Genomic DNA, 15,607 nt, shown 5'->3' with positions numbered 1-15,607 from the left:
TAAGGAAGTACCCTACTTCGGTATTGTGTCTGGTGTCAAACTTTGACTAGTTATCAAAAAGTCTCTTGTAAATTAACAAATCATAATGGATGTGTCAATTTTAAATTCCCCAAAGACAAACAAAATGTCATCGCTCCCAGAAAAGGGAACTAACAAAGATAATCACTTCAACAAACATAAACAGAAAGGGTTTCAAAAGGTTTTCTGAAAGACACCATGGGGGTTCCCACTGAAAGATGGCAAAGCCACTAGTAACGGGTTCTAAAGACACCATGGGGGTTCCCACTGAAAGATGGCAAAGCCACTAGTAACGGGTTCTAAAAGACACCATGGGGGTTCCCACTGAAAGATGGCAAAGCCACTAGTAACGGGTTCTAAAAGACACCATGGGGGTTCCCACTGAAAGATGGCAAAGCCACTAGTAACGGGTTCTAAAACACACCATGGGGGTTCCCACTGAAAGATGGCAAAGCCACTAGTAACGGGTTCTAAAAGACACCATGGGGGTTCCCACTGAAAGATGGCAAAGCCACTAGTAACGGGTTCTAAAACACACCATGGGGGTTCCCACTGAAAGATGGCAAAGACACAAGTAACGGGTTCTAAAAGACACCATGGGGGTTCCCACTGAAAGATGGCAAAGCCACTAGTAAGGGGTTCTAAAGACACCCACCATGGATGCCCACTAAGGTTTACCTCTGAAATGACAAACTAAAAGTAAAACCTACACCAACTCGGGATCTGGAGCAAAAAGGATATGGAGTTAAATAACAGCAGTTTCTGTCTGAATGATGTGACCACCCTAACATGAGGTATAGCTCATCTCTCCATCTGATGCACTGGACCAGCAGCTCTTAAACCCCTGCAGGGCCAGCGGCTCTTAAATACCATCAGGACCAGCGGCTCTTAAATACCATCAGGACCAGCAGCTCTTAAATACCATCAGGACCAGCAGCTCTTATATACCGTCAGGACCATTAGCTCTTAAATACCATCAGGGCCAGCAGCTCTTAAATACCAGCTGGGCGAGCACATGTGTTTATTTAAAAGATATGTATATATTTCACCTTTTTTTAACCAGGTAGGCTAGTTGAGAACAAGTTCTCATTTACAACTGCAACATGGCCAAGATAAAGCAAAGCAGTGCAACACAAACCACACAGAGTTTCTCATGGGATAAACAAAGGTACAGTCGAGAGAGAGACGTCATCAGAGCGCACAACAGGACACTGTACCGTTGTTTACATTAAAACTTTTTAAATAAATAGATTTTAATCCGAACTAAAGTTTTTGTTACTACGGATTCCACAACGGCTGGGACTGCAAGCTTGGGTTCCATTTTTGCGTGGATTCCGCGAGTGCTAGCTGGCTGTACTACAGACACCTGTCGTCGTCGGAAAGACTCATTGTTATCTTTTTGTAAAACAACTGGTTTCAGTAAAGATCCAATATGGATACCAAGCAGATCCAGAGGGAAATCGATGAGTACCAACAGCTTTACACTTTGAAGGAACAATATACTCCTTAGTGGAAAGATCCGACAACCTAACAAAATAATTTTAACACGACAAAAAAAAGTAAAACAGATTAATCTACAGACAAGAACAATTTACTTAGCATTGAGGTAGAGGCTAGTGCTCTGGAATCCATGCAACAATGGAAAAGTTGTGTGAGGAGGTAGCAGGGCTGAGGGGGCGTTTGGAGTTCAGCCAGAGTAAAATTCTCACGCGCCAAATAGAAAACAAGACTCTCACAGCCAAGGTAAAAATACACGATTCCAACATGAATTGTCTACTCAGGGAAAACGGGGTGATGAAGAAGACGCTACTAGACATACAATGTCGTAGCATGCGTGAAAATATATTTTTTTCCGGTTTTCCTGTAGACATGGAGCTCGGAGCGACAAGACCAAAGGTCCTCGACCGATCATCGGAAAATTTTAACACACCAACAAAAGGAGCTGATCAAAAGCAGAGGGTGGGAGCTTAAAGGGACCAAATTCGGTCTCAATGACCAATTTCCAAAGGAGTTAATAACCTCTTGAAACTAGGGGGCACTATTTTCATTTTTGGAAGAAGAATGTTCCCAAAGTAAACAGGATATTTTTGTCAGGACAAGATGCTAGAATATGCATATAATTGACAGCTTAGTATAGAAAACACTCTAAAGTTTCCAAAACTGTAAAAATATTGTCTGTGAGTATAACAGAACTGATATTGCAGGCGAAAGCCTGAGAAAAATCCAATCAGGAAGGGACTCTTATTTAGAAAGCTCTGCGTTCCTATGCGTCCCTATTGTGCAGTGAAAGGGATATCAACCAGATTCCTTTTTCCAAGAATTCCCTAATGTGTCTAGTATCACAAGACATAGTTTCAGGCTTTTATTTTGAAAAATGAGCGTGAACAACAACATTGCGTCAGTGGTCAGCTGGTGGCTCTCAGAGTGATTTGTACGTAGTAGACAAAGGAGGCCTTTGAGCCTCTCGCTCCTACTGGGAAGCCAACTGTCCCGGTTGATATATTATCAAATAGATATTTGAAAAACCTTGAGGATTGATTATAAAAAACGTTTGCCATGTTTCTGTCGATATTATGGATCTAATTTGGAATATTTTTCGGCGTTGTCGTGACCGCAGTTTCCTGTGGATTTCTCAACCAAACGTGAAGTACAAACGGAGGTATTTCTGCTATAAAAATAATCTTTATGGGACAAAATGAACATTTGCTCTTTAACTGGGAGTCTCGTGACTGAAAACATCCGAAGCTCATCAAAGGTAAACGATTTAATTTGATTGCTTTTCTGATTTTCGTGACCAAGTTGCCTACTGCTAGCTGGACATAATGCTATGCTAGGCTATCGATAAACTTACACAAATGCTTGTCTTGCTTTGGCTATAAAGCATCATTTCAAAATCTGCGATGACAGGGTGATTAACAAAAGGCTAAGCTGTGTTTCACTATATTTCACTTGTGATTTCATGAATATGAATATTTTCTAGTAATATTTTTTGTCCGTTGCGTTATGCTAATTAGTGTCAGTTGATGACAATTCTCCCGGATCCAGGAGGGGTAGTTCTAAGAGGTTTTAAACAAACGTCGTAAGAGACTGTATCCGTCACAAAGACAACAAAGGATGCATGGTAGGCGTGCAACAAACTCTTTATAGATGGACAACTATTCCGAGACAGCTCCAAAGCACCGTGGCTGAACTAAATTCTACAGGGACTTCAGGTTATGAAAAAAAGAAGGTATGGGAACTGTTTAAAATATCTGAACATTATGAAGTGGATATGAACACACACGCACTCAACTACATGCTTGCTTACACATACAGACTTTTACATTCACACACACACCTGATCTGGCTCTCTTCTCTCACTCTCTCTTTCTCTCCTCTTCTCTCTCTCTCTATTGTCGATAATTAAATGTGTTTTTTGTTTGCCTATCTTTTTTATGTATTTGTCTACAAGTCTATATACAGTGGGGAGAACAAGTATTTGATACACTGCCAATTTTGCAGGTTTTCTACTTACAAAGCATGTAGAGGTCTGTAATTTTTATCATAGGTACACTGCAACTGTGAGAGACGGATTATAAAACAAAAATCCAGAAAATCACATTGTATGATTTCTAGGTAATTAATTTGCATTTTATTGCATGACATAAGTATTTGATCGACCTACCAACCAGTAAGAATTCCGTCTCTCACAGACCTGTTAGTAATTGATACATCAGAAAAGCAGAACTTAATATTTGGTACAGAAGCCTTTGTTTATAATTACAGAGATCATATGTTTATATAGGTTTAGCAAGTAACATTGTTGATTGGGATACCTTTAAATATACCTTCAGGGGACATTCAATTCAATATTCCTCAATAATAAAAAAGCAGTTTCTGGCTAAAGAAACAAGGCTAACAAGGGAAATCCATGAACTAATAGTACAGGTAGATGGCAGTAAAAACGATACTACGAGAAACAAAAATAACTTGAGGAACTTTTTCAAGAACGATCTAATGTAATCTATTACAAAAATAAAGCAAACTGGATGGTATATGGAGAAAAATGCACAAAATTCTTCCTGAATCTCCAATACAGGAACGCTAACAAAAATAATTTGCAGAAACTTGTTACTGAAGACGGAGTCATCTATGATTCTCCGAATTATATTTTAAAAGAGGAATCTAATTATTTTAGGCAGATGTTCTGTTTTCCGTCTCATCCTCTCCCACTGAATGAAGATTACGGTAAGGAATTATTTCCAAATAATATAAAAAACTGAAAATTAACAAATGTACAGAAAGATCAGTGTGAAGGCCAAATTACAGAGGAATACTTTTTTGAGGCTATTAAATCCTTTCAGTCTGGAAAAACCCCAGGGCTTGATGGCATACCGGTAGAGGTATATCAAGTATTTTTTGACATACTAATAGCTCCATTGTTAGATTGTTTTAACTACTCCTATAGACATGGTAGTCTGTCAGGTACTCTGCAGGAAGGTCTGATTTCTATATTATTAAAACAAGACCCAGATGGCAAATATAAAGACCCGGTCTATCTAAAAAACTGGAGGCGCCTTACACTTCAATGTTGTGATGCCAAAAAACTAGCAAAATGCATAGCACTCAGAATTTAACCTTTCTGATCTCCCCATCCCGGATCCGGGTTCGTGAATACAGACTCAAGCTCATTACCATAACGCAACGTTAACTATTCATGAAAATCGCAAATGAAATGAAATAAATATGCTAGCTCTCAAGCTTAGCCTTTTGTTAACAACACTGTCATCTCAGATTTTCAAAATATGCTTCTCAACCATTGCAAAACAATCATTTGTGTAACAGTATTGATGGCTAACGTAGCATTTAGCATTAGCATTCAGCTGGCAACATTTACACAAAAAAACAGAAAAGCATTCAAAAAAATCATTTACCTTTGAAGAACTTCAGATGTTTTCATTGAGGAGACTCTCAGATAGCAAATGTTCAGTTTTTCCTGAAAGATTATTTGTTTAGGACAAATCGCTCCGTTTTCTGCGTCACGTTTAGCTATGAAAAAACCCCTGTATCCAGGATTGTGTAAATCTATCAGCAAGCTCATTAGCATAACACAACGTTAACTATTTATGAAAATCGCAAATGAAATGAAATAAATATGCCATCTCTCAAGCTTAGCCTTTTGTAAACAACACTGTCATCTCAGATTTTCAAAATATGCTTCTCAACCATAGGAAAACAATCATTTGTGTAAAAGTAGCTAGCTAGAGTTAGCATTTCGCGTTAGCATTTAGCGTTAGCATTAGCGTTAGCATCCAGCACGCAACATTAACAAAAACATAAAAGCCTTCAAATAAAATCATTTACCTTTGAAGAACTTCTGATGTTTTCAATGAGGATACTCTCAGTTAGATAGCAGATGCTCAGTTTTTCCAAAAAGATTCCTTGTGTATTAGAAATAGCTCCGTTTTATACATCACATTTGGCTACCAAAAAAAATCCATAAATTCAGTCCTCAAAACGCAAACTTTTTTCCAAATTAACTCCATAATATCGACTGAAAACATGGCAAACGTTGTTTAGAATCAATCCTCAAGGTGTTTTTCACATATCTCTTCATTGATACATCGTTCTTGGAAACATGCTTTCTCTCCTGAATCCCAGGAGAAAATGCCTGCACCTGAAGATTACGCACAAATTTAGACAAAGGACACCGGGCGGACCTCTGGAAAATGTAGTCTCTTATGGCCAATCTTCCAATGATATGCCTACAAATACGTCACAATGCTGCTAAGACCTTGGGCGAACGACAGAAAGTGTAGGCTCATTCCTTGCGCAATCACAGCCATATAAGGAGAGAATGGAAAACAGAGCTTCAGAAATTCTGCTAATTCCTGGGTGATGCATCATCTTGGTTTCGCCTGTAGAATGAGTTCTGGGGCACTTACAGACAAAATCTTTGCAGATTCTGAAACTTCAGAGTGTTTTCTTTCCAAAACTGTCAAGAATATGCATAGTCGAGCATCTTTTCGTGACAAAATATCGCGCTTAAAACGGGAACGTTTTTTATCCAAAAATGAAATAGCGCCCCTAGAGCTCTAAGAGGTTAAAGGGTTTTACCAGGTATTGTTCATCCTGATCAGACAGGTTTTTTACATGGACAATACATTGGAGATGATATACGACAACTACTAGAAATAATATACAGTGCCTTGCGAAAGTATCCGCCCCCCTTGAACTTTGCGACCTTTTGCCACATTTCAGGCTTCAAACATAAAGATATAAAACTGTATTTTTTTTGAAGAATCAACAACAAGTGGGACACAATCAGGAAGTGGAACGACATTTATTGGATATTTCAAACTTTTTTAACAAATCAAAAACTGAAAAATTGGGCGTGCAAAATTATTCAGCCCCCTTAAGTTAATACTTTGTAGCGCCACCTTTTGCTGTGATTACAGCTGTAAGTCGCTTGGGGTATGTCTCTAACAGTTTTGCACATCGAGAGACTGAAATTGTTTCCCATTCCTCCTTGCAAAACAGCTCGAGCTCAGTGCGGTTGGATGGAGAGCATTTGTGAACAGCAGTTTTCAGTTCTTTCCACAGATTCTCCATTGGATTCAGGTCTGGACTTTGACTTGGCCATTCTAACACCTGGATATGTTTATTTTTGAACCATTCCATTGTAGATTTTGCTTTATGTTTTGGATCATTGTCTTGTTGGAAGACAAATCTCCGTCCCAGTCTTTTGCAGACTCCATCAGGTTTTCTTCCAGAATGGTCCTGTATTTGGCTCCATCCATCTTCCCATCAATTTTAACCATCTTCCCTGTCCCTGCTGAAGAAAAGCAGGCCCAAACCATGATGCTGCCACCACCATGTTTGACAGTGGGGATGGTGTGTTCAGGGTGATGAGCTGTGTTTCTTTTACGCCAAACATAATGTTTTGCATTGTTGCCAAAAAGGTCAATTTTGGTTTCATCTGACCAGAGCACCTTCTTCCACATGTTTGGTGTGTCTCCCAGGTGGCTTGTGGAAAACTTTAAACAACACATTTTATGGATATCTTTAAGAAATGGCTTTCTTCTTGCCACTCTTCCATAAAGGCCAGATTTGTGCAATATACGACTGATTGTTGTCCTATGGACAGAGTCTCCCACCTCAGCTGTAGATCTCTGCAGTTCATCCAGAGTGATCATGGGCCTCTTGGCTGCATCTCTGATCAGTCTTCTCCTTGTATGAGCTGAAAGTTTAGAGGGATGGCCAGGTCTTGGTAGATTTGCAGTGATCTGATACTCCTTCCATTTCAATATTATCACTTGCACAGTGCTCCTTGGGATGTTTAAAGCTTGGGAAATCTTTTTGTATCCAAATCCGGCTTTAAACAACAGTATCTCGGACCTGCCTGGTGTGTTCCTTGTTCTTCATGATGCTCTCTGCGCTTTTAACGGACCTCTGAGACTATCACAGTGCAGGTGCATTTATACGGAGACTTGATTACACACAGGTGGATTGTATTTATCATCATTAGTCATTTAGGTCAACATTGGATCATTCAGAGATCCTCACTGAACTTCTGGAGAGAGTTTGCTGCACTGAAAGTAAAGGGGCTGAATCATTTTGCACACCCAATTATTCAGTTTTTGATTTGTTAAAAAAGTTTGAAATATCCAATAAATGTCGTTCCACTTCATGATTGTGTCCCACTTGTTGTTGATTCTTCACAAAAAAAATACAGTTTTACATCTTTATGTTTGAAGCCTGAAATGTGGCAAAAGGTCGCAAAGTTCAAGGGGGCCGAATACTTTCGCAAGGCACTGTAACATCATAAAACATACAAGAAGTCAGGAATGGTATTTATAGCGGATTTTGAAAAGGCATTTGATAAAGTAAGACTGAATTGTATTTATAAATTCCTGGATTTTTTCAATTTCGGTAATTCTCTCATAAAATGGGTAAAAAGAATGTATAGCAACCCCAGATGTAAAATAGTAAATAACGGCTACTTCTCAGAGAGTTTTGAATTGTCAAGAGGAGTCAAACAAGGGTGTCCGCTGTCACAATATCTATTCATTATGGCCATCAAAATGCTAGCTATTATAATCAGATCCAATAACAACATTAGAGAATTAGAAAAATCAAGGCTTAAAAACAAAGGTATGCCAATGACTCAAATTTTACTTTAAGTCCGCAAGCTAGATCCCTGCAATGTCTCATTAAAGATCTAGATCACTTTTCTGTACTCTCTGGACTAAAACCTAATTATGAAAAGTGTACAATATTATGTATTGGATCCTTAAAAAATACATATTTTACATTACCTTGCAGCTTACCTATAAAATGGGCTGATGGTGAAGTAGATATAGTCGGTATTCATATCACAAAATATATAAATAAGCTCTCCACAATGAATTTCAATAGAAAACGTGTAAAAATAGACAAGATCCTGCAACCATGGAGAGGTAAATACTTGTCTCTTTATGGAAAATTTGACCCGATTAACTCCATAGTCATGTTTCAGTGTACTCACTTACTTATGGAGCTGCCTACTCCTGATGATCCGTTTTTCAAATCATGTTAGCAAAAAGTAGTTTGCTTTATCTGGGAAGCTTAACGAGACAAAATAAAATGAGAATATCTATATAATGAATTTGAATTCGGTGTTTGAGATGACAGGTAGATTAATAAGAAAAGATCATCCATTGTTTAAAAATTTGCCTTTGTGCAGTTTGCCATGTCTCATTTTCGACTAATTGAACAAGATATTTTTTTTAAGTATCTGTCTTTTTCAAACAAGCATTGCAGAGCTGGCTACAATTTCAATTTCATCCCCCTGAAAAGATAGAACAAATATTACAACAAATATTATGGCTGAACTCAAATGTGCTGGTTGATAAAATACCTGTACTTAGAGGAAAGATGTTTGAAAATAGTATTTTGTTCTTAAATGAAATTGTAATGGTAGAGTTATGTCCTTCATGGAGTTATCAGAATTGTACAGGAAGGTTTGCTCAATCCAAGAGTACAACCAATTGACTACAGCATTGCCCCAAAAATGGAGGAGGAGGGTAGTAGCAGGAGGAGGTAGGGAGCTGGTCTGTCTGCCCAATATAAAGGATCAAAACTGGCAGAGGAATACAAATAGCATAAATAGGAAAGTATACCAGTTTCATTTGAGGACCAGGATGTTGACAACTGTGCCATACAGATTGAAAAATAGTTGGGAAGAGATTTTTGATGTACCGATTCCATGGTACAGGATGTATGAGTTGATATATAAAACAATGCAATATTCAAGACTTCGTGCTTTTCAGCTCAAATTATTATATAGAATTCTTGTCACCAACAAAATTTGAATATTTGGGGCATAAAGTCATCGAAGCCCTGCAGATTTTGTTGTGAGGATACAGAATCAATCAACCATTTATTTTGGTATTGTCCTCAGGTAGCCTGTCTCAGGTTCAGGAACGGCTGAAAATGCATAGCATTGATCTAAAATTGACTCTAGAAATAGTACTGTTAGGATATCTGGAGAGACCTGTTTAGTCAATTACTAATATACTAATACTCTTAGTAAAAGTATTTATCTTCAACAAGCAATATGTAGATCCTATTCAATTAGATATGTTAAAATTGTACGTTAAACATCATAGCATAGTTGAAAGATATGTTGCTTAGAAACATGAAGGGGGTGGCCAGCAGAGATAATAATACTTTAATGTTACCCCTTCCTTGTGTTTTCTGTAATAAATAATTATTTTTTAAAAAGAGCAGCTGCTCCAAAGCAGCTATACCACAGACACTGCCGGTTAACGCTTGATCTGATTGATTCGAAAGTGATCCTACTGAAACAACAGTTTCACTAAGGAAGGGTGAGGATTGCCCCCTATTGGCCTATTACTGTTACCACATAAACAATTCCCCAAAAGGTCCATCCATCCATTCATACGTACATACGTAGAGGGTATAGTTTGAAAAATACATTTATCATGTTATTGAAGAGTTATTTATTCAAATAAATGTGCAATGCATACAAAAAAACAAAGGTACAGTCAATAACACAATAGATAAGAACAATATACAGTGTGTGCAAATGTAGTAAGATTAGGGAGGTAAAGCAATAAATAGGCCATAGTGCAAAATAATTACTATATAGCAATTAAACACTGGAGTGATAGATGCGCAGAAGATGAATGTGCAAGTAGAGATACTGGGGTGCAAAGGAGCAAGAAAAAAAATACAATATGGGGATGAGTTAGTTGGGTGGGCTATTTACAGATGAGCTGTGTATATTGGCAATGATCGGTAAGTTGCTCTGACAGCTGATGCTTAAAGTTAGTGAGGGAGATATAAGACTACAACTTCAGTGATTTTTGCAATTCGTTCCAGTCATTGGCAGCAGAGAACTGGAAGGAAAGTCGGCCAAAGGAGGAGTTGACTTTGGGGATGACCAGTGAAATATACCTGCTGGAGAGTGTGCTACGAGTGGGTGCTGCTATGGTGACCAGTGAGCTGAGATAAGGCGGGGCTTAAAGTGTAACAAATACTGACTAACAAGGTGGCTTAAGCATGGATAGATAAACCCAAACCCGTAACAGAACCGAAACCCGTAACAGCCAGCATAGGGTATAAAGGTCCAGTATCTTCCCTGATGAGAAAGATATGATGGTTAATTCCATCTCATCATGCATTTTGGTGCTGAAATCATTCAACTTTGATTATAATACAGTATCTGAGTTCATGCTTTCTTCCATTCATGTGAGTCATTATGTCAAGGAGTTGATCTGCCTCAGCTTACTTTAACTTTACCAGTAGTATAGTGTTAAACACTTTGTTATTGTGGAGAGGATTTAGAATTACAACATTCTTTTATTTTATATTTATTTTTGTTGACAATGATGTGTTTATTTTCCCTTAGTACTTCCTGCTCCAGACCAGCTGACTGTTGACTCAGTGGACACCACATCAGCTGCTGTTAGCTGGAGCCAGCCACCAGGATTGAACCAAACCCAACATCATTACCAGATCTCCTACCGCTGTCCAGAGACAGAACCACACATCACTACCACATCTTCACACAGCATCACTCTCTCTGACCTGCAATGTGGTAAACAGTACTTTGTCACTGTCTGCAGTGTGCTGGAAGATGGAAAGCAGAGTCAACTGGTGTCAACAACCCTCACCACAAGTAAGGAAGTACCCTACTAAAGAATTATGTTTAGTGTCAAAGTTGATTAAACTTTAAATACCATCAGGGCCAGCGGCTCTTGAATACCAGCAGGGCCAGCAGCTCTTAAATACCAGCAGGACCAGCAGCTCCTAACTACCAGCAGCTCTTAAATACCATCAGGGCCCGGTAACTCTTAAAAACCAGCAGCTCTTAAATACCAGCACGGCCAGCAGCTCTAAAATACCAGCAGCTCTTAAATACCATCAGGGCCAGCAGCTCTTAAATATCATCAGGACCAGCAGCTCTTAAATACCATTAGGACCAGCAGCTCTTAAATACCCGCAGGGCCAGCAGCTCTTACAGTGGGGCAAAAAAGTATTTAGTCAGCCACCAATTGTGCAAGTTCTCCCACTTAAAAAGATGAGAGATGCCTGTAATTTTCATCATAGGTACACTTCAACTATGACAGACAAAATAAGAAAAAAAATCCAGAAAATCACATTGTAGGATTTTTAATGAATTTAATTTCAAATTATGGTGGAAAATAAGTATTTGGTCACCTTCAAACAAGCAAGATTTCTGGCTCTCACAGACCTGTAACTTCCTCTTAAAGAGGCTCCTCTGTCCTCCACTCGTTACCTGTATTAATGGCACCTGTTTGAACTTGTTATCAGTATAAAAGACACCTGTCCACAACCTCAAACAGTCACACTCCAAACTCCACTCTAGCCAAGACCAAAGAGCTGTCAAAGGACACCAGAAACAAAATTGTAGACCTGCACCAGGCTGGGAAGACTGAATCTGCAATAGGTAAGCAGCTTGGTTTGAAGAAATCAACTGTGGGAGCAATTATTAGGAAATGGAAGACATACAAGACCACTGATAATCTCCCTCGATCTGGGGCTCCACGCAAGATCTCACCCCGTGGGGTCAAAATGATCACAAGAACGGTGAGCAAAAATCCCAGAACCACCTGCAGAGACCTGCGACCAAAGTAACAAAGCCTACCATCAGTAACACACTACGCCGCCAGGGACTCAAATCCTGCAGTGCCAGACGTGTCCCCCTGCTTAAGCCAGTACATGTCCAGGCCCGTCTGAAGTTTGCTAGAGAGCATTTGGATGATCCAGAAGAAGATTGGGAGAATGTCATATGGTCAGATGAAACCAAAATATAACTTTTTGGTAAAAACTCAACTCGTCGTGTTTGGAGGACAAAGAATGCTGAGTTGCATCCAAATAACACCATACCTACAGTGAAACATTGGGGTGGAAACATCATGCTTTGGGGCTATTTTTCTGCAAAGGGACCAGGACTACTGATCCGTGTAAAGGAAAGAATGAATGGGGCCATGTATTGTGAGATTTTGAGTGAAAACCTCCTTCCATCAGCAAGGGCATTGAAGATGAAACGTGGCTGGGTCTTTCAGCATGACAATGATCCCTAACACACCGCCCGGTCAACGAAGGAGTGGCTTCGTAAGAAGCATTTCAAGGTCCTGGAGTGGCCTAGCCAGTCTCCAGATCTCAACCCCATAGAACACCTTTGGAGGGAGTTGGAAGTCCGTGTTGACCAGCAACAGCCCCAAAACATCACTGCTCAAGAGGAGATCTGCATGGAGCAATGGGCCAAAATACCAGCAACAGTGTGTGAAAATCTTGTGAACGTTTGACCTCTGTCATTGCCAACAAAGCGTATATAACAAAGTATTGAGATAAACTTTTGTAGGTGACCAAATACTTTTTTTCCACCATCATTTGCAAATACATTAATTAAAAATCCTACAACGTGATTTTCTGGATTTTTATATTTTTATATTTTTGTAGGTAAAATACATTCCAAAAAATTAACACTGGCTGTTGTTGACAAGCATATTCAGTTCATATACAGATATGATATTAATTCTGTGATTGAAATTATGACCCCATCTTCAGTAGCCTATTCCAGCAGGCTATTGGGAAACACAAGCAGTTCTTACCTCGAAATCGCCTCGCTATTTATGTTAAATGCATTTGTCTTAATTTAAACTAAGCAAGCTGATAAATTGTTCAGGTTTGCATCTCGCCTATATCTTGTCTAGTCTACTGTAGACAATCTGAAATGAGATGTAGACCTATCAGGGGCTATAGGCTACCTGCCTTTATCAAAACTAACCGTGACAAAATGTAATTGCAACCATAAACCCAGATTGTAGTCTGTAGCCTATGCCTATTGAAATGACAAGTCAATCTCATAAATGGGCCATTTACAATGGTTAGTAGTTTTAACATCTGGCACCAAATAACAGCACAATTGCCAGAAAATAGCCTAATGTAATTTTTTTATGTTCATCCAAGTGTTTCTTACTGAGAGATTTTGAATCTTCTGTCCAACTTTCATCACTCAAACTCTCCTGTCAGATTTATCTATAGTTATGCACATGCACAAAGGAGATTTATTTACAATTATAAACCTATTTGAGCCCTGAATGCTGAGTGGGTGAAAGCTGTGGTTTAATTAAGCAATAAGGCCTGAGCAGGTATGGTATATGGCCAATATACCACGGCTAAGGGCTGTTCTTACACACAACACAATGCGGAACCACACAGTTTATAACTGACCACTTACCACGGGTATTACAAAGCATTACTTCGTACTGTTCTAATTATGTTGGAAACCAGTTTATAATAGTAATAAGGCACCCCTGGTGTTTGTGGTATATGGCCAATATACCACGGCTAACGGCTGTATCCAGGCATTGTGTCATGCTTAAGAACAGCCCTTAGCCTTCTTTCCACATATTCAAATTCCTTTATTATTTCATGTCATAGCTTGCAACAATTTATATTTAGAGGAAACCCGAATTTTGGGATTATAAACTCAGCAAAAAAATAATCCCTTTTTCAGGATCCTTTCAAGATAATTCGTAAAAATCCAAATCACTTCACAGATCTTCATTGTAAAGGGTTTAAACAATGTTTCCCATGCTTGTTCAATGAACCATAAACAATTAATGAACATGCACCTGTAGAACGGTCATTAAGACACTAACAGCTTACAGACGGTAGGCAATTAAGGTCACAGTTATGAAAATTTAGGACAATAAAGAGGCCTCTAAAAAACACAAAAATAAAGATTCCCAGAGTCCCTGCTCATCTGCGTGAATGTTCCTTAGGCATGCTGCAAGGAGGCATGAGGACTGCAGATGTGGCCAGGGCAATACATTGCAATGTTTGTACTGTGAGACTCCGAGGACAGCGCTACAGGGAGACAGGACGGACAGCTGATAGTCCCCGTAGTGGCAGACCACTTGTAACAATACCTGCACAGGATCGGTACATCCAAACATCACACCTGCGGGACAGGTACAGGATGGCAACAACAACTGCCCAATTAACACCAAGAACGCACAATCCCTCCATCAGTGCTCAGACTTGTCCGCAATAGGCTGAGAGAGGCAGGTCCTCACCAGATATCACCTGCAACAACGTCGCCTATGGGCACAAACCCACCGTCGCTGGACCAGACAGGACTGGCAAAAAGTGCTCTTCACTGACGAGTCGTGGTTTTGTCTCACCGGGGTGATGGTCGTATTCGCGTTTATCGTCAAAGGAATGAGCGTTACACCGAGGCCTGTACTTTGGAGCGGGATCGATTTGGAGGTGGAGGGTCCGTCATGGTTTGGGGCGGTGTGTCACAGCATTTCTTTGTTTGCTGAGTTTATTTCTTCTTAATTAGATCTAATGTTATGAGATAAGGGTTTATTGTCTAAATATGGCAACTCTTCCCTTGCTGTGAAAATAAAAATGGGGCTAGTTCTCAGGCCTGTTGTGTGGGTTTTGAGTGTTCATTGGGCTAGAAATTTTAGCTTGACCTGGCAACCCTGTTTGTGCCTAGATTGAGTCTGACAAGTAGCAACATTGTATCCACACCTTGTTATTTGGATTTTCAACATTGCAGAACATTTTTGTTGTTGTAGTGTGACTTATATTTTTTAGCTTGTTCCTTTCCATACCAAAAGGAATTGCAAGCCAGCCTTTTCTACTTTTTCTCCTGTAATATATTTCTGGAGTAAAACTATAGCCCTGACAATAATCTATTTTCACTTAGTACTTCCTGCTCCAGACCAGCTGACTGTAGACTCAGTAGACATCACATCAGCTGCTGTTAGCTGGAACCAGCCACCAGGATTGAACCAAACCCAACATCATTACCAGATCTCCTACCGCTGTCCAGGGACAAAACCACACATCACTACCACATCTTCACACAGCATCACTCTCTCTGACCTGCAATGTGCTACTCAGTACTCTGTCACTGTCTGCACTGTGCTGGAAAATGGAAAGCAAAGTCAACTGGTGTCAACAACCCTCACCACAAGTAAGGAAGTACCCTACTTAAGTATTATGTTTGGTGTCAAAGGTTATTACATTTTAACTAGTTATCAAAATGACTATTAACTAA

The 15,607-nt window shown here is 39.4% G+C and overlaps 1 protein-coding gene across 1 annotated transcript in view; it reads left to right on the top strand.

The window, feature by feature from the left end:
• Window positions 1-15,603, top strand: part of LOC110534594 (fibronectin) — a 73,682-nt gene extending 58,079 nt beyond the window's left edge. The window contains exons 16-17 of the mRNA XM_090188569.1: window positions 10,913-11,182; window positions 15,254-15,603. Of these exons, the coding sequence (XP_090044695.1) occupies window positions 10,913-11,182; window positions 15,254-15,603 (620 nt within the window). The remainder of the gene's footprint in view (window positions 1-10,912; window positions 11,183-15,253) is intronic.
• The last annotated feature ends 4 nt before the right edge of the window (window positions 15,604-15,607 follow it).

The sequence above is a fragment of the Oncorhynchus mykiss genome, chromosome 10 (genome assembly GCF_057628025.1).
Source record: "Oncorhynchus mykiss isolate SJ-2025 chromosome 10, ASM5762802v1, whole genome shotgun sequence".
Taxonomy (NCBI): domain Eukaryota; kingdom Metazoa; phylum Chordata; class Actinopteri; order Salmoniformes; family Salmonidae; genus Oncorhynchus; species Oncorhynchus mykiss.
This window is presented reverse-complemented; position numbering and strand designations above follow the sequence as displayed.